Source organism: Coturnix japonica, chromosome 1 (genome assembly GCF_001577835.2).
Source record: "Coturnix japonica isolate 7356 chromosome 1, Coturnix japonica 2.1, whole genome shotgun sequence".
Classification (NCBI taxonomy): Eukaryota; Metazoa; Chordata; class Aves; order Galliformes; family Phasianidae; genus Coturnix; species Coturnix japonica.
In genome coordinates, this window is record NC_029516.1 from 32,913,620 (window position 1) to 32,934,069 (window position 20,450).

At 38.0% G+C, this 20,450-nt stretch overlaps 1 protein-coding gene across 1 annotated transcript in view; it reads left to right on the forward strand.

Moving 5' to 3' along the window:
- The window catches only part of LGR5 (leucine rich repeat containing G protein-coupled receptor 5), a 79,013-nt gene that overhangs the window by 44,062 nt on the left and 14,501 nt on the right, over positions 1-20,450 (forward strand). The window contains exons 4-11 of the mRNA XM_015855892.1: positions 1,214-1,285; positions 9,815-10,030; positions 13,125-13,196; positions 15,307-15,375; positions 17,923-17,994; positions 18,851-18,922; positions 19,023-19,091; positions 19,219-19,290. Of these exons, the coding sequence (XP_015711378.1) occupies positions 1,214-1,285; positions 9,815-10,030; positions 13,125-13,196; positions 15,307-15,375; positions 17,923-17,994; positions 18,851-18,922; positions 19,023-19,091; positions 19,219-19,290 (714 nt within the window). The remainder of the gene's footprint in view (positions 1-1,213; positions 1,286-9,814; positions 10,031-13,124; positions 13,197-15,306; positions 15,376-17,922; positions 17,995-18,850; positions 18,923-19,022; positions 19,092-19,218; positions 19,291-20,450) is intronic.

Here is a 20,450-nt window from a genome sequence, read left to right on the forward strand (position 1 = left end):
ATGGGAGGGAAATCATTCTAGTGGTGCAATTTAAAATCTAGTTCTTATTTTGTATCTTGTTTTTTGTAATCTAATTAAGATAAGTCATTAAGAAAATGACTAAAATGAATCAATGAAATCATATGTACAGTTACTAAAACTATTAGCAGGCCAAAAGTTACTGTATATCTGTAAAAGGGGATCTTTTCTTTCAGTTCAGAGGAATTCTTTTATTTGCAAGAATGCCAACCTCTTAGGCAGTGTCAAGCCAAGCCAGATGCTACTACAAAAGCGTACTGAGCTTTCCTGCAATGATATTAGGTGGGAAAGAAGTACAAAGAGTTACCCAGTCCATCTACTCTTAAGCTGGGCAGCTGTAGCTCTTGTTGGCCTAAGGAGCTTTAGGCCTTCAAAAAAGGATTTCATTTACAATGCCCCACTAAGTATACCTCATTTTGAAGACATGTACTATTCCACTATTACCCAGATAGAATCATTTTGTATATGGAGGACTTGGTCTAAACAAGGATGTTAGGCAGTTTGAATGAAAATGTATTCTAAGGTAAGAAAAGTTTATCCTGGAATTTAAAAGGATTTTTCTGTCTTTGCAAGCTGAATCATGTGACAGCTTCAGGAAATAAATTTACCAGGAGACTGCTAACAAACTGCCTTCTGAGAAAACTGATTTCACTGGGAAGTTTTCAGCAGTTCTCACTGAGACGAATTCATACAAACCAAACCATGAACTGCTCATACAGTTAAAAGTGGTGTTGGCAATAATAGCTTTTTCTTAAGTGAGAATTTCAAGAGTTGGTCCTTCAGAACTTTAACAGAATAAGAAACAGAAATACTGCTGAAGGAAAAAGAAATCAGTACACGTGGATGACAATTCCAGGATCACTGAAGGCAATTAGAAGTTCAGGCTCTATCAAAAGCAAGTAAGGTTTCATCTATTAACTTCCTCACCTGCTCTGAAAATCCTGCTTAAAGCTGGTGTGTCAACAGAGCTAATGTACTGCATGTAATTGTTTGCTTAGAAGAGAATGAGTATTTTGAAAGGAACGAGGGGAATGGAGCATCTGTGTAGACTGTTTCTTTGCTTGTTATCTTGAACTAAAACCAGTAGAAAGAAGGTAAGCTCAGAAGAAAATTTGCAGTAGAAAAAATACCTTCACTGTGTTGATTCTGTTGTTTTGGTGTTTTTTTGTGTATGTGTGTGTTACTCAAAATATAGAATGCTGCAGAATAACCAACTACGCCAGGTTCCTACTGAAGCACTCCAGAACTTGCGCAGTCTGCAGTCTCTGTAAGTATATTTGGTAAATCAACATTAGCCTATTACTTACCTGTTGTATCTCTCAATAATGTCTTGAACCTGTCTCTTCTTTTAAATCTCTCTGAAATGCTTTTCAAGAGAAGTTTACTCTCAGTTAAAAATCAAAAGTGACTGATTTCGTTCTAGTAATTTAGTGACACTGGCAGCTTCTTTGCTGTGTTATAAACCAGTTTACCACCTGAGAAGACGTTCCTTGCTTTGCAATACATTCTGTCAGTAAAGAAGAATATGGTCCCCAAGGCCTCGGTCTTTCCCATGATTTCTTGTTACAGCTCTTTACAAGGGAAAAGAAGGAATCCCAAATAACACCCTTGATTATTTTTTTTCCCCATTTATTTTTTTCTTTTTAAACAATATGGAAAATACTATTAGGTCTTGAAACAAACTGTACTAGAGGGCACAATTATATTCTGTGCTACAGGTAGGTCTCCATATTTATAGTTCTTGACTGGGTTGTGCTGACTCAGTCCACAAGCTTTAGTTTTAACAGAACTCCTGCCAGATTTCCTAGACTAGGAGTGAGGATTGGCTGCTTCATGGCATGAATGAAATTATTTTGATGTGCTTCTGCCTCAGGACTTAACAATGGCTGTACCACAACGTGCTAAAAGCTGATCTAGCCCTAGTAGACCTTCTATAGTAGATAGTGAAGGAAAACTAAAAGGTCAGGTGAAAAATAAAATAATACTCCCTTGGTAAACTGTCCCAACTGCCAAAGCTTGGTGCTCAAGGACTGGCTGAGCGGCTTCTTTGAACTTGATAGCTCTTAGAGGATTTTCTTCTGTGAGCTTGTACAATTGCTGTTTGAGCTAATGCAACACCCATTATTTTCCATAGCAGCATATCTGCTGATCAGCTCACTCTCTGATGAGGTACCTCTTTGTATTTGCTTGGAATTTACTATCACATTTGATGATAATAGATGCTAATAGGTGCAGGCTCGAGAAGGTATAAACAGCTGTTCCTTACTGAGGTACCCTAGATTTTATGTACCTCTGTCCTATATCCAGTGGAGTCTGTGCTTTAGTTGGTCACCATATATTTTTACAGAATTACTATTAATTAACATTATTTTCAAGTTTCTAATGTGAAAATCATTAGAGAAGTTCAAGTGAGTATTGCAAAAACTGTTGCTGCAGTGTGCAGTGATTACTGACATCATTGGTAAAAATCTTAATAGTGACAAGAGCAGCATATATACCAATCTATCTAATCTGGTTAGAGCTGAGATCTATTGATTGGGAAGCATACTGTGCTATAGATGTTCTCTTATTTTTTTGTGTGTTCTACCATAAAATTCACATCTTTTGCACACATTCGATTCAGATGAAATTTGAAGGCCCAAATAATGAATCAATTTCTAGCAAATTTTTGTCATTGGTGTATAAATTACCCATATACAGGCACATGTTATACTACCTTAGCTTCCAGGTTCTTATGTCTGTCTTGAATACTTACCTCCTTAATATACAAAGCATTCGTTAAGGTTTGTAAAGCTAAAAGAGCCTTAAGAATTAATTATCTTCTAAATTGTTATTTGGTCTGTACCTTTTTTTTTCTTTATTGACCAGGCAGACTGAAATATCTTAGCCATATACTTTTGAGGTTACAGTTCTTTCCTTTGATCTTCTGAAAAAAAAAAGAAAAAAGTCATGAGAAAATGCTGCTCTACTGACTATATTAGATTTTCTTTCTGCTAAACAAACAAAAAAGAAAATATTGCTGAGATCACATCATTCTATACACATTCTGGACCAAAACACGATAAGCCAAGCAAACAAGGGTTCCTTTGTTGCTCTGAAAGAGACTGTTGAATTTCCAGCACAGTTTCTAAACAAAATGACAGTCTCGCTCATTCTTGTTTGCAGATATTCTTTTCCATAGGTGAAGAAGCTAAAGAAGAGAACCAAACATAGTTGCAGTGTGTAGTCTGTGTGAAGGACTGATATTTTGTGACAAAACTGAGACAGACAAGAGAATAGGGGTGATCAGAAGAAACTTTCAGACAGCTGCGAGGCAGTCCTAAGATGGAACGATACGGGTTTGTACAGAAAAGCTACTATCAGCTGAAAGACGATCACTGGCAAAAGAGACCTCTTTGAGGGAAAGAAAACTATTATTCTTTTGTTTGCTTAAACTGGGTTGTGCTTGTCAGATAAAGGTGTGCATAGATTCAATTTCTTGTTTCTTACAGTCTAGGAATTTTCTGCTCACAAGGTGGTTCTTGCATCGGTTTCTGATTTACAATAGGAAGTATTTCTTGAAACCTTTGAAATAGCAGCAGTCTTTTCAAGAGTGTAATTAAGAGGTTAAAAGCCTTCACAAAGGCAAGTTCTATAAGATAACAACTTCTTGTGTTTATTATGTTTAACTAAACAGGTGGCATGGTTTTCAAAAGCCTCATTAACCCTTTTCTTTAGGTTAGCATAGCTGCAAAAAACTGAAATCTGATGACAGGGCTTAGAACTGCCTTTTGTGTTTTCACCCAAGAAGGGCAGTCATGTAGAGAGGCAATGCATACTAACCACCTTGATACCTCAATTAATGTGAAGAGGATTATGGTAAAATCATCTTTATATAAGTATGTATGTAATTGTGTGTGTACGCTCATTAGATGTATACAAAGGCTGCTCTGAAAGTAATGCCTCTCATTTTATTATGCTGGCCCACAGCTGTGTTTATCTCCATGTTCAGCATGTTCTGTGGGCTATAATTTCCTTTTGAAATTTGTCATGAATACAGATGGTTACCGGTTTACTAGCCTGAACAATTCAGGTGATGTTTGCTTCTGCTAAGCCAAGAAGAGAAAAGTAAGTTCTCAAATTCCATGACTGAAAACAGCCAACACACAATGACTGCTGTCACAACTTACATCTTGGCAACTGGGTTTGAAGTGTCAGTTGGATGCTGTCTCCCTTGTTATTCGCATTTCTGTAGAACTGACAGTAAGCAGACGGTCTCTGGATTTTATATTTCCCAAAGCTCCAATATCTCCACTCTGCTTTTAAATCAAGAAGGCTTTTAATAATTTTGAACATATCTGTGTAATCCAGAAGCCGCCTATGTAGGTCTACTGACTTATTTTTGTAACACAGCTATTAATTATCACCTTGCATTCTGACCAGCTGTTTTCACTGAATTTAAGTACTTGTTTAAATAGATCTATTTATTATTATTATTATTTTTAGTGAGATCACTTATGTACCAGAATTGGCTTTTCAGTATTTTGTGAACAGGAGGGGATTGGTAAAGCAAGTAATGATGCACAAATTATTTTTTTAAGATTTGTTCCCTGAGCATGTTAAAACAAATGTTATTAGCAACTGATAAGTTGCAGATTTTCACTTGCAGATTTTAGCACATGAAGGAGGCAAGTCTAATTGGCATGGCTGATGGAGAAGCGAAGCTTCTGCTGCTCTTCTATTGGGACTATTGTAATACAACATCTTGTATTGAATGCCACAGATTAATTCAGTTTATTTTCTTGTTTAGAAATCATTGTTTGTTAATAAGAAGCTTTTCCTATTGCATTTTCAGAGAGAAATGATGATCAAGAATAGATCAAGTGTTATGTCACTGCCCATGCTAAACACTTTTTTTTTTAAGATGCGTTGATATGTGCAGACCACTTGATGGTGATGCATTTTTACAAGAAAGATAAGCTAGGAATCATCTCAGGTGTTCTTAGAAATATTCTTGGCTGGAACAGGTCAGAAAATGGACTTTTCATCTCTTTCTACCTGCTTCTCTAAATATTTGACATTTCAAAAGGAGTTCTTATTCTAAAAAAGGAGTTAAAGACTTTGATGGTACAGAGTTCTGAGATGCCTCCAGTTAGCCTTGAAACAAACAAGCCTTTTTTCCAGAAGTATTAACATTATAACAGGGTGTGTTTTTTTTCTAGCATGATGCTTGTGTTAATAATCCTGATTTTTAGTTAAAAGACCGACCAACTTTGATGAAATCACATTCTCCCAGGAGACCTGTTTTCATGAAAAGACAGGAGCTTCAGCTGTGGTTTTTCATCTCACACCCAATGATAATGAAGCCCACAGAAGGCTTTATCCTTCTTAGGAAACCCAGTACCTCAACCACTACCCTCTACCTCCCTAAGGAGGAATTTCCCACAGTTTGAATCAAGGTAGTATGTACTCGTGCATACAACTGTACACATACACAAAGATATCTCAAAACTCACAGCTGCAGTCGCATTTTACTTCATGTTTTATCTACGTGAGCTTCTAGAACCCTAGGGCACTAGATAATGGAAGAGGGACTGAATCATGAAGTACCAGGGCAGTGTCAGAGCACCCTTCTCAGTCACATGCTTTTCCAGCTTGATAAACAGCCAAGAGGGGGACAGACATGCAAGGATCCCCAAACTGTTTGTGCTAATATTTGAGTCCAGTCTCTACACAACCAGCTGCAGGCTCAGATTGCTTTCCAAGTGGGGTACGATTATTGAAACTGGGTCAGCAGTTCCAGGCTGCTGAGTGGTATTTTCTTGCATCCAGTAGAAGCTCCTCAGTGTCTGACTCCTTTCTGTCTGCTGAACAATCTCTTAAATGAGCACTGTTGTTTTTGTTTGTTTGTTTGTTTTTTAATCACACCTGTAAAGAGATGCATTTCCCAACCTCAGAGCTGCTAATGAGAAATCTTTCTGTGTGGCTGAATCCTACCAGGACATACACTGCCTGTGGGAGGAGAAAACAGCTAAGTGCTGAAATGATCAGCCATGTGAGGTTCAAATCAGATACACACGAAGGTCCACGTGGGCATCATGTGGTGAAATAGTATTTCTGGAGCCAGTCTAGCAGGGCAAACAAGGCATAGGACTGCTCCAAAGCACTGGTCATGACCATCTGCCCTGCTGTCCTGTGAGTGGAGTCCTTGGCTCACTTCTGACTGCTGGCAGATGGGGTTTGGCTGAGCGGCTACCTGGGGCCACTTGGCAGCTCCTACAGGCCTGGGCCATCCTGTCAGCACCCTGCATGCAGCCACCTGCTCTGGGAGGCCAGCAGAGGTTACTGGCAGCATTCCCAGACACACAAGATGTCTGGTCTTGGACCTCTGTTCTGCAGCCAGGCTCCTAGCATGACCCAACAATTCCTGCTGGCCCCACTTCTTCCCACTTTTGGGGCTTTGAGGCCAGTTTCAATATGAAAATAGTTTTGGAACTAGATATTTGTGCTATATACGACATGCTAGTGTCCTGACATACCATCCAGGATACATCTGAACAACATATTTGGATATACAGTGCTAAGGATCAAAACTCTCAGAGTTGTTGAGATCTTCTCATGTTTTACGTGCAGATGGAGTTTAACTAAGCAGCAGGGCAGAAACAAATGCTCCTAAACGATAACTTGTGACTTTTTTCCTTTCAGTCTTGCCGTTGGTGTGCAGGGTTTCTTGTATCAGTCTTGTACAAGCTCATACAAGGGCTGAAATCTGTGGGAACTGCTGTGCTGGCGCATTGTAATTAAGCTTTCACAATAGTCCTAGCATTTTCCCCTGAGGATTGAAGGGGGGTATCCTGCTTAAAGGGACATGTTGGAGAAACCTTGCTTACAGTAGCCAGCTTTATTTTCATTGCATTCACTTTTCAAAGCCAGTTCTGATGTCACTCTTGCCATTCCTTGTGGCCTTAGCCTAACTACTGTGAACAAACCCATGAGAGGGTCTATGTCACCACAGTCTGACCTGTGATACCACCCCAGATCTGCCCTCTCCCCAGTCCTCATTCATCATGGCTCCATGCCTTCAGCAATGTCTGTGTGATGTGGAACCTAGCATTTGATTTAACCTTAAATGAAGGAGAAAGACTCACTAACAAGACTTTAAGTATCTTCCTGGGCACTAGGTATTTCACTAGGTTGTACCTGGTCTTACTTTTGGGATAAAACTCGGAGAAAGGAAAAATGTATCTATTCATGTGGAGACATAACAATGGCATAAAGTGGGTGTCTGTATTGAATTGACCCAAAAATATGAACCAAAACTTTAAAAAAAAATCTGCCTTCACCCTCTTTAGAGTAACAGCAAATTAGTCATGCTTTCAATCCTATATGAATAATATCTTTTCATCATTTATAACGGATATGGTCCTAGCATTCACAGCATGCCACAGGAAACACCGGTGGGATACAGTCCACATAGCTCAAGCATTTTCATTGAAAGGTTTGGACATTTTAAGTGAGCTCATGGTGAATTTCGTACTGTCTACTTTATTTACATGCCGCCTATCAGAAGAGATCAAGCTTTTCCTTTTCCCTAAATTGGCTTTCTCTGGAATATAATAGCAGCTTTCAAACTCACCACGTTATCTATATATTTTCAGTTATAAATAGGGTCATGTTTGTGAGTTAATGGGTTTATTTTTGAAAGTGCCAAAACTTTGATCAACGTATGTAAAACAATTGGCTGAAAACAATGATTTTGATCAATGCTTTATACATCAGTGTGCATTACCTACAGCATGACAGGAAACATAACCACTACAGAAATGTTTCATTATCTGCAAGAGGGGAAAATGGTACTTGGAAATTCTAAAAAGATTAGATAACAAAAGAGCACTTGAGGCAGTGCTTATGAGAACTGGTAGGGTATATAATCCAGCAATAGGACTTGCAGTACAAATCATTATAGTTTCAATTTTTTTCTTACAAAGTTTATTTAAGGAATAAGCCAGCTACCTAGAATCTCATTTATATTACAGCAGTCCTATGTTGTCTATTTTGCTTACATAGTAGTAGTGTGTTTATATTTGGAAACTTAAGTAATAAACAGAATTGGTTCTTTGATTTGCTGCTGAACGTTGGTAAGGTAGAAACCCTGACCTCTCTGAGGACAGCAGAAATACTTCCTCTGCAGCCACAGGATCACACAAACAGCTGACTTCTGGCTTTGCCACACGAGCAGGAGTTCTGTGAGTAACTCCTCTGGAGTCTCTCCTCCTCTGGGCGGTCAGAGCTGCACAGTCAGCCTTGGCACTGAGCAAGAAGCTGACTGTCCCACAGTAACACATTTAGGTTGAATAAAGCCTCCATTCTTTAATCAGTGTAACTGTCAAACTAATACAACTGTAAGTTCTTAGTTTACATACCAGCATCACACAGGGAAGAAATTTACTTCTGACCAAACACAAAGAAACCTCATTCACTCATTCAAATTATACCTTATTTGAAAACATAGGCATGGCACAGTTGTTGCCTGGGGAATGGGGGAGGTACAGCATGACTATTTCTAAACACTTCCAGCCTCACCCATTTGTTGACCGACCCTTGAGTTATTTTGAAGGTTCTGTCTCTGCTGCCTGCCATGTCAGTTATTATATTGAAAATTTAATTGTACAGGGGCTTTGACACTGAACTTTATAAATTTGTTCCAACTGACCTTGTCTCAGTTATTTGCCAGCCTGGCACGAAGCCTTCGCATTCATTATTTGTTCTCATGCAGAAGGTAGAAGGAGCACAGAGCAGGAGATAGAATGGACCTGACATTTTACATGGCTATAAATGAGGAAGCAGCTTTAAATAAAGAGATTATCATGCCCATCACAGAGTGTATTACATTTCTCTTAAGCGAAACAAATTTAGGTTGTACAGAATTACTGATTTGTACCTTGGATATGTCTGTTTGTTTTATGGTGTTTTCAAAACTTCTATTTAAATTTGGTTTTGTTTCATCTCTGTACTCTTCTGAACAGACATCTGCAAGAAAAGTTTTAGAGATTGGCTTCTATGATGTAGTATTTCTAGTGCCGTATCTGCAGAAAGTTAAGTAGATTTAATCCTTACTTGCAGAAGTGTGAAAGCAAGGTATCACCTGCCGCTCTGGAAAGGTGCAATGTAGTTGAGCTCCCTCTATTGGCTCTGCGGCAGCTGAAGTGCATCAAGTAACTTCAAAGCAAATCAACTGCATTAGCAACACTAATCTCTGTATAAAACCATTTTGCTCTACTTTTAATGTTCGTTGCTCATTAGAATAATTGAACTGTTCAGCTCTTAAGGAGTAAAACATGAGCGGAAACCCAGAAATGATTTTTATTTTTAGCTCTTAAAATGGATGGGTAGCATCTGGAAACTCAAAACAGCTTTCAGCACTACAAGTCAGTGATTTATAGATTCTGAAAGAGACCATCATGCTGAGTTTCTTATACTTCTTTATTTCATACTTTCAAATAATTGGGAAAGTAAGCAAATTTGTGACCGGTCCATAGAGAGGCTCTGTTCAAAAGTGATTAGTCTATGCTCTCAGTGAACCAATGACCCCAAAGCAGAGCTGTGAGCAGTGAGCCAGCTGCCTAGGAGATCTGTGAACACCATGTGAGGTCCCAGAGATAATGTAGCAAACAAGATGGGAATATAGAATCTCCGGGAAGTGAAAAATTGATGTGACAGATGCTGCCTATCCTTGTTGTGTTCTTGATGATAGTTTCTTGTGAAAGTCCACTGTTCTTTTCTCAGAATCAATTTCCTTTATTTCTTTTTCTTCTAGACGCCTGGATGCCAACCACATCAACTATGTGCCCCCCAACTGCTTCAATGGTTTGGTCTCCCTCAGACACCTGTGGCTAGATGATAATTCTTTGACAGAAATACCCATCCAAGCTTTTAGAAGTTTACCAGCACTTCAGGCAATGACACTGGCACTGAATAAAATTCATTACATACCGGACTATGCTTTTGGAAACCTCTCCAGTTTGGTAGTACTGTAAGTTCTATCAATTGCTTTTTAGCCAGAATCTTTGCTTCTTTGCAGGGCTTTGACCTCCTTGTGATTAATTACTTGAAGATACAATGTTTAATTTAGATGTTACTTGAGACAACCCTAGTTTCTCCCAAGTAGTAAATGAGAGATAAATATCTGTATACATGGATTAGCTAAGCCTCTGTTTTTTCTGTCAGTGCTGATATTAAACTTACGTTAACTTGGACTACAAAGCGGTAATTCCCTTCTACTTTTGCACTAGGCCTAGTGATGATACTCTGTATGTGTTTGGTCCTTGTTGTTATGGAAAATGTTATTTTTTAAATACAAAATATTTTTTGTTTGTTTGTATAAGTACTATAAATGTTTATTATTATTATTATCTTAGAGAAACAGAATCTCCACATCATCTTAAAGTCACATTTGCTAAAGTGCTTGATTGATCTAGCTTAGAAGTTTTGTCTCCAGTATAAGCTATGTAAGGGAATTTTTATATAGTCACCATATCTGGTCAGCAAAAGTCACAGGGGTAGGTGAACTGTATGCTTTCTAAGGCAGTACTGCATGGAGAAAGATTAGAAAAAGGAAATGAACTGAAAGCTTTCTGAGTGACTTGGAAAGAACGATGCCCAGTTAGAAATTATGTATAGTTTCTTCTTCAGACCTATGTATAGTTCTACTTCATGGGCAGTATATGTTGCTCTATATTTTGATTTGCTTACACACCAGTACGAGTAAATGAATCAGATGCAAAACCGACACTGAAATCTGGAAGGAATACTGTGGAACGTGGTTTCAGTTTTGTCTTCTGGGAGTGAACTGAGTGGAAAAAAAAATCTAGAAAGGCTGGATAAACTAAAGAGGAAACTGAGGAGGAGAAGTTATTTTAGGATCCTTTGGAAAATGTTAGTATTATTAAGGAGAAAATAATATAGTCAAGACTTAAAAGCTAGCAGAAACTGTAGTCTGTAAGAGATTTAGCATATTTTAGCATATTTTAACCCTACTGTAATCACTGAACCTGGCAAATTTCAAGGTTCTTTACTGAGTATTGTAGTCACTGTCTCTGCCTAGTGCTTAATATATTCATTTAAATGGATAGAGTACCAATTATAGGTATGCAGTATCTGCCTTGTAGTTAGTACACAATCCTTGGCCTATGTTTACATTGAGTATAAGTCTCATTCCATTTAAAGTGGATAGAGGAGTAGATAGGCTTGTTATTTAACCAAGCTTCTAAGCATCTCAGTAATGCTGAGAAGGTAGAGAATGTCTTGAATGTCATTTTCTAGATCCATACCAGATATGCAGAGATAGGAGAGCATAGAAGAAAGCCAGGAGAAAATGACTTCTGCTGGCTTGCTTACTTCTGGTCTTCTGGTTTCATGTTGTTTAATAATTAAACTATTCCTCATTATCTGCAACATCTGATACTGAGCTGGGGCTTTTCAGCCTGAAGAAGAGATGGCTGCAAGGTGACCTTAGAGCAACCTTTCAGTACCTGAAGGGAAGCTACAGGAAAGAAGGGGACAGACTCTTTAGAAGGGTCTGTGGTGATAGAATGAGGGGAAATGGTTTCAGGCTCAAATGGGGTAGATTTAGGTTGGACACAAGGAAGAAGGCTTTTACAGTGAGAGTGGTGAGGTTACCTAGAGAGGGAGTTGATGCCTCATCCCTGGAGACTTTCAAGGCAAGGCTGGATCAGGCTCTGAGCAGCCTGATCTAGCTGTGTTGTCCCTGTTCATTGCATAGGAGCTGGACTAGATGGCCTTTAAACGTCCCTTCCAATTCTAAGCTTTCTGTGATTCTATGATTCTATGATTTTTGGCTCATCAAAATATTTGTGTGTGGTTCTGCTTTCTTTTGTTTTCTACTCTATTCAGTCTGGAAAATTTACAGCTCTGTGTGAATATGTATGTTCAGCTGGCACAGGTCTGAAGCTCCTTCACTAGCAATCCAAACTGAATTGGAATTTGTAGACATTCTTCATGCTAAATCGAACAGGACATTTAAAATGTAGCCATTTTAAAAAATGATTAATTTTTTTTCCTAGGGAGGGGGGAACCAACAAAACATTTGTATTTTGCCATCCGGAACCGTGGTTTTTATGGACAGAGATACTCAATGTCTCTATGTTCTGTGATGTTTAGAATTATTTTTAGAGCAGAATGGATCATTAAAGGGTATGTAACTGGCAGCTCCTCAATCACAACCCATCTTTTCTTTTGAAGTGTTACTCCCATAGTTTTCCTCCACTATGAGAGTGAAGTGTGAAGAATAAAATAAAAGTCTACTGGGAAAAATGCATCTTCTTCAAAAGCCAACTTATATAGCACTAAGTTGTACTTACTTCCATTAATGAGATTTACACAGATTGATTTTTTCTGTGTCAGTATAAAAATCTTAGAAGTAGGTAGCATTATGATCCTTCACTTGGGAGGGTTTGACTGAAATGAAACAAGCAGCAGTTACTAATGGTGGCTGAACATTTGAGAAGTAGGTGTTGACCTACAGGTGTTTACAGTCTCAAAGGAGAGCAAATTAAAGCACTCTAAAAATTGATTAGTTTACTCATCTCAGTGAAGCTATGACTCCTTGTCTTATGGCTTTGTGTCTTCTTTCATTCTGCAAGGCTAATGGCTGTTTCTGACTTATTAGCGTTCTGTTCACCTGCTATTCTGTGCCATCCCTTCTAACAGCCTCTGAGTATACATCATCTAAGTAAACACCTCCCACAGTACTAAAGGCAACATGTTAAGCAATAATGTGTGAGAGTATATATAAAATTTCACAACATTTAATGCTTAAAACCCACCCTAGAATTCCAGGTTATGCCCTTTTTAAGCCATGTAGATGGTTGTAAAACAAATCCCTTCTATGGAAACAAATTGAATGCCGCATGGGTGGAGTGATGTCAGGAGAAAGCAGGGAGGGCAATGAAAGTGCCTCCTCTACACACTCTTGCGAAAGCATGACTTGCATATAATTGGTGCATGCCTGAAAATAAGTTTATTTTGATTTAAGCATCAAAATGTTTTGCTTGAGTCCACCGTGGGCAATGTGCTTTCCTGACTGTGCGCTTAATGTTCCCCTGCAGACATCTCCATAACAATAGAATCTACTCCCTGGGAAAGAAATGCTTTGATGGGCTCCACAGCCTGGAGACTTTGTGAGTTGACCTCTTATTTGTTTCCATTTTTTTTTTCTTTTTTTTCTTTTTTTTTTTTTCCCCTCCAGTGTTTTCATTAATATTCTGAAAGAATAAAAATAGCCTAAGAGCTAAATGTGTTTTTTGGCTTGCCTAATCACTACTGGATCTAAGTGATAGTTTACAATGACTCTATGTGGCAAATCCTATTTTTGACTATAAAAATAGCTTGACTTTTTAATAAGCATCATCCATTGATAAATTGTTTAAAGGACATTTGAGAACTGTACTGGGCATTGAAAAAGAAGTGGCTATTCACAAGCAGTTGTGTTTGCCTAGTTTAGTACTATTTATTTGTCTTGTTTAATCAATAAACCTAATGACTAGATTGGGAAACTGTCAGGGTGAAAAGATTTACCACCAAGATATTGTCTCGCCATAAAAGAGAGCTGTGAAATCAAATAACTTTCTTATTTATATCCTGGAAAAAGAGAAAGTGCCAAATACCCAAATCATGTACATTTTACAAGGAAAGAGATGAGATAACTCAGTTGAATCCAAGATTTTGCCTTTAAAGAGCTTTGCTGAAGAATAGCACTGATAAAGATTCAAACTGCCTCAAGTTTTTGTCAAAGTTCTGTTCATATCTGCTAGAGTAAGCAATAGAACCCAGAAACGCGGCAGGAAAGGTAAAACCTTGCACATCTTCTGCTCTGACGCCTGCCACAGTCAGCTAAATCCTTCTCAGAGATCTTAGAGGGCAGAGGATGGAGATTTGAGGAGCAAGGACAAAATATCAAATCCAAATAACAGTAGTCTGAAAGTAACTATTTTCTTTCTCATCCACAGATGTACGTACTGCTCACATTCATGTTGCAGTAAGATCAGATAGCAAGAAATCTTGAGCTTTTTTTTTTTCCTTTTCATTCCCCAGTTTGAGTTGCATTGATCCTTTCAAACTGAAATGTAGTTTTACAGTTTTGACTTTGAGTCTGCTGTGAGTTGAAAGGAAGTCCCTTAGTGTAGCTCCGGAAAGGGGGGACAGGAAAGAGAGAGGGAAAATGTAAGTTTGTTGTATTTTTTTAAGTGAGATTCACATGGCACTTAGTCAAAAATGGGGGTGAAATAAAAGAACAATGGAATAAGTAATTGCAAACCCAGTCCCAGCCACCTGGTATGAAAGAGATGAAAACTCAGAGTATAATCATGAACCTGGGAATAAATATAGGTGCAGTCCCTTCACTGCAGTAGGGAAGTGTAGCACTTGCATCAAACTCACTACTTGCATATTGTATAGACCAGTTTCAAGATAGTTTCAAGACAATATAAAGAGATCTCAGAATAAACAACAGAGGTCAGCTTTAAGATCATTTGTTTGCATTGATGCATAGGTCTGGAAATCACATATCACTGGAGGGCAAAGCAAAACTGTGCTTGTCTGTAATCTCTTTCTGTCAGTGAGCGGGAGAGAGAGATTTGCAAGCAGGAAGGAAAGCCTCGTTGAGTTCAGACAGCAGTTTCCTGCCTGAATTACTTCAGCCTAATACTGTTTCAATTTCCATCTATTGTAAACTGTGATTTCTGTTTTGCCCATTCCATAAGCCTGCTTCTCAGTTTTTTTCAGACGATATTCTTCACAAAGCAGTGCTCAGGGAGCATCACGCAGGCGCATCTCAATTTTAATTTCAGGTGTCTCCTGAATACTAAAGGATGCACATGTCTTGCTCAGGGCAGAAGTATGCTTATAGTTCTTTCACTTTACCATAATGAAGCCTAATTGCCACTGCAGCATGAGCAGTTCTTAATGCAAAGGTCACTACCCTAGCTAAACTACTGCTTTTGCAATTTGTATGGTTAGAAACATTTTCCATGTGAGTACTGCCAAAGCTTAAATTGAACAACACAGATAATGATAAAGTTGGGCTTATTGTATGTTTTCCCACTTGATAAAATAATAGGAATGAGAATGTGCCCTAAATAGATTTTTCACTGAACATCCATGCACTTTAAAGGTTTCCTGGATTTGGGCTATACGTTACTCATTCAATGCATGAAAAATGATATGATGCCAATAATTCTGTTATTCCTGATGCAACACAAAACCTAAATAACACAATCTATTTTCACACAGAGATTTAAATTACAACAGTCTGGACGAGTTCCCCACTGCTATCAGGACACTAACAAACCTAAAAGAACTGTAAGTCAAGCATTTGTATTAGGATGGAGGATGTTTTGTCTACTGTGTGACTGATTATTTTCTTAATGCTGGTGATTTTGTCAGTAATCCCTAAAAACTGATATCCTAGGAAAAGCTAATAAATGTGCCAACATGTATAAAAGTTAATTTTCAACATGCAGTTTAGGGCATTCAAGTTCTGATGACTTTTATACTGCATAGTGTAGTGATTTTTTTTCATGAACTTCATCTTTGGAACCCAGCTAATTTGTTTTGAGTCCCAAACACAACAGTTGTTCTTTCCAAGCAGTCCAAAATATCACAGTCTTCTGGACTAAGGAAAAACATGGCCCTCTTACTAGCTAATCAAGTTTAAATGTTTCCTCCCATCCCTTCTCCCCCACTAAATTAAAGCATTCTCTTTTCAACTTTTGTTGTCTTTCGTAGTATTGTAAACAAAACACTTGTGGATGCACAGACACAGTTTCTGTAAAATAATGTCAACGCTGAAATGAAGCCGGCCAAGTTTATTGTGAGAAACAGCTGAGTTATAAAAGAATGAATGAAGTATTCACACATTGTAAACATGATGTGTACAACATTGTATACATACATAGTTCTTTCCGTTTGAAGTAATTGCCATCTACATGTGCCATCGGTGTAGATTTTACAAAACCTAGGTAAAAACTGGACACTGGTGTAGTATTAGTGCATCATAAACCATCAATAAAGCCACTTTATGTGGCTGGGATTTTTTTGGAAGTGGGGAATCCCCAAGTAGTGTTGGCTCCAGCTCAGTGCCTCCTGTGCTACCCAAAAGTGTGGCTCTGTGGGGCTGTGAGTTTCTCAGTCCAGCTACTCTCAGCTGCTGTTCTGCCTCTTGAGGCCTAAAATAATTGGCTTGAAAACCAGTGGCCTTGAATTACTGCCTTTTTGCTGACCTTTGGAGTCAGTAGCCAAACATGGACAACCTAGGTTTGCAGTAAATGCACCTTGCCCAGTCCAGCAAACTGCCTGATGTGCTTGAGATTTCTGGACCCCATAAGATCTCACGTCTAGGTATCAAACTGCTTGTGGCAGCTGATCTCCCCTGCTCAGAAAATCTTTGGAGTGTGAAATTGTAACCTGAATTCCTAAATCCAGCACAGAACTTGACCATGTACAGCAGTGTTTTGCTTGGGCCCTGGAAGCAGATCATAAAAGCATGAGGTATCTCCCACAGGATTCCTTCTGTTCTCGCCAAAAGGAACCAGGGTCCACAAAGGTTCACTTTATTGCAGGGCTACATTACTAAGACGTTTCTGGGTCAGAGCTCTTCTCTCAGAATTTGTGTTTGGACTGAAAACACAGAATATGGCTTTTTTTTTCTCTCTCTTTTTTTTTTTTTTTCTTGTCTTAGAGACAGTGAGCCATCATGTCAGAGCTATACCAGTCCCAGATGCTCTGCCCTTGGTTATCTCAGCTGTAGGGGCTGTTCTCTCTCCACAGTGAATATAGATGTTAGGTTTTGAAGATGCCTTTGAAGCATTTTTCCCAGTGTGACCTTACTATAGTGTCCTTACCCAGGAGTACAGATAGATTTAAACTCTTTTTCTCAGTATGTGAACTGACAGGCAGTAACTTACCTTTGGTTCATATGAGGTGCAGTGCACAGGGCACAGCCATGATCACACTCCCAGTCACCTCAGAAGTGCTGTAGACTCTGTTGTACAGAAATGCACTGCAATTTCCTTTTGGCTGATGATGGAACTGCTCCCACACTCTGACCATGTCAGTGGTGAGGAGAGTCCAGACACTGCCCCAGGAAGCAGTTGTGCCATTTCCTTTGCTTTTCTCCATACAAGGAATCCCATTCAATACATCCACAAAACCAGTCTGTTCACTGCTTCTAGATGAAACGGGATCCTCATATTGCTTGGAATCTGTGTCTGCATGGATGCAGTTTTTATGGCGTGCAGAAGAACAAGGGATTTAGAGCCTTGTTCTGTCTCATCAGCAGTAGCACAGTGACTAAACAAGTGAAACCAGTAATGTGGAACCTGTTGAAGTAATGACCAAGTGTGCTTGCATCAGTGAACAATTTGAGGCTTTCTAAATATATAAATTTAATCTGGGAAGCCGTTTTCATACCCGACTGAACTAATGGGAGTTTCCCACACAAATCATCATTGTTCTTTTGAAACCTTGGTTGTTTCTTTTGTTTTTCACAATGGAGAAGTACTCATATGAATAAAATCCAGTAATTAATGACGAGACCAAGTTTTGGCCCCCTATCCAGCGGGCACATTGGACAGTTTGTTCATGTCTACATCTAAAATATTTCAACAACAATGTAGTTGTGGGAGACTCATACATTATACATATATAATGTGTAAAATCAGTTACCTTATAAATTTATGTAATTCATTATTATCACAGCAAATGAAATTGCTGCAAATGAATAAATGGATTGGGGGGTACATACAATATGTGCTAATATGTGCTAAATATGTGCTATTTAATGTCTATATTTACATTACATTCTTATTCCTTTTCTTTACTGTGTAAACCATTTTTTTTGCTTTGTAGAGGATTTCATAGCAACAACATCAAGTCAATACCTGAGCGTGCGTTTGTAGGTAATCCATCACTTATTACAATGTAAGTGGTAATAGTTTATTCAGTGACACTTTGTGTTAGAGAATATGGTCTTGAGTTCATGTTTGTTGCTATCTGTCTAATAGATCTGCTTGTGAATGCACATAATAATGTGGGTGAACAAGCTTATATCTTTCTAGCCTTATGAAAAGTGTAGCAATTTGCGTACCCTATTTAAAGGGAGTGAGTACCACTACTTCATTGTTGAACTTTCAGTTGAACTACCAATCCTTCATGGGTCTCTTATTGTTGCTGGTAACATAGATGATAGAAAAATTATTCATGATGGATTCCGTTATTTTACATGAGAATACATTTAGCTGACAAACCTCAATATAAGAAATTGTAAAATAAATGTAAGAAAAACAGCCACACGTTTTGAGCAGTATATTTTTGTAATCAAAAGTTGTACTCCTTTACAAGTGCAATGGTACTCAACTGCTGTGGATGGACAACGTCCTCCACATATGTGAAGTTCTGATTTCTTCATCCATCAACTTTGCCATATGTCATAGCAAAGTTCTTCATCTTTGAGTTTTAATCTTTCTGGGAGAAAGAGGGAATGGCAGGCTTCTTCTTTTAAATACAGGGAAAATGAATACTTCAGGATTAAAAACATACTTGATGGACATAGGCTAGCAGGTGAGAAAAGGCCCACAGGTGCACAAAATGTCTATGAGCATACAGAGATTACTCATTTGTATGTAGTATAATCATAGAGTGTTTTGAATCATTTAAAATATTCCATGTAGTATTTTGTGTATGTGTTATCTGTATATCAGTGTTTGTGTGTGTTATTTGTATATCAATGTGTATATAACACTGTATATAAAATGTCTTTTTTGCTCTCTTTTTGCAGACATTTTTATGATAACCCCATCCAGCTTGTTGGAAAATCTGCTTTTCAAAACTTACCAGAACTCAGAACTCTGTATGTGTTTAATTTATTTTATCTGTCTTTAGTTGCCACTTTAGAGGTGTCCCTCAAATTCCTTATTGCAGTTGTATTGAAATGATGTTTTAAATTCTAGGACTTTAAATGGTGCCTCACAGATAACAGAGTTTCCTGATCTGACTGGGACTACAAGTCTGGAGAGTTTGTAAGTAGTAGAGGAGTATTTTGATTTGGTTTATATTTTTGATATTTACTCTAAATAATGTCCCAAAAATAAGCATTTGTTTTGCAGTCTTTTAAAATTATTATTGTTTTATGAATTCTCTCAACAGGACACTCACAGGAGCACAGATCACCTCTCTCCCCAGATCAGCTTGTGACCAGTTGCCTAATCTCCAAGTGCTGTACGTTTCAGTATGATAAGCAATTTACATTAATAAAAAAGATTAATGAACTAATGAAATCATTATGATTTCAGAATTACCCCACTGCTGCTATTTTTGTGTATCACATAGAAATCAGAGCAGGGAGCAAATCCCAAGTGTTACTCAAAAATGCCATCCTCCAACAGTTCGTATTCCACATAGGAGTTAGTATTTCGAGTTCATTACTGAAAAAGGTCATTAATTCTCACGTTTTTAGGAGATGCTAAAATGGTTCATGATTGTGTTTTAAAAAATCAGAGCTACATTCATTGACTTCATTTTCATTAATTCTGTTTCTCCTATAGCACTTCTGTTTCCTTTATGAGGCAGATAACTCAGTGAAGTGAATGGAAATTATATCTGTGTAAGGAGTTTAGCTTTGAGCGCTTTTCGTGTTTCTCTTTTAGATTCTCCTCCAGACAGACTTAAGTAGTTGACTGAAATTTTGATAGACTGTTACTTGGCATTGTTGGGGCATAGTTCTAAATATCCAATATTATTTTAGCTTGGAAATGTCCTTGGGGTTTGCTTAATCACTAACGAAAGTAATCACTGTGTCTGCTTCTTTGAGAATCAGCCAACGCTTTCCTCTATGTATTACATCACTAGGAATGTATTTTGTATTGCTTCTCTGGCCAACATCGAAATAGGACTAATTATAGCACACGATTTGAATACCAGTGTGGATGTCATTAACAATTCCAGAAAAATTAATATGTAGTTGATGGACTCAGTAGAATCCCACACTGTCATTACTTGCACCATTTTCACAAGTCAAACATAGAATCTACAAAACAGTCAGAATAGTAAAGGGGAAGATAATTTTTTTTCCAGGAAAGCATTGGTCAATATGATTCAGTTTTAAAGGACTGGAAGTAGGGATGAAAGTAGATTACTCTTTTACTTATTAAATAACTACGGGGAAAAGACATTTTTTGTAATTATACGTGTAAGTTTAATTCTGTATTCTTTCCACCAGCAAAATTCAGATTCAGTTTTCCCCAAACAAGATGTGTATATATATATCTATACATACATATATACATATATATATATGTGATGAGACTATTGAGAATGGGTAGGAGAGGGGTGTTTAGTTCTTTTCTTCCTTTTTTTTCCCCCCTCCAATTTCTGTAAAT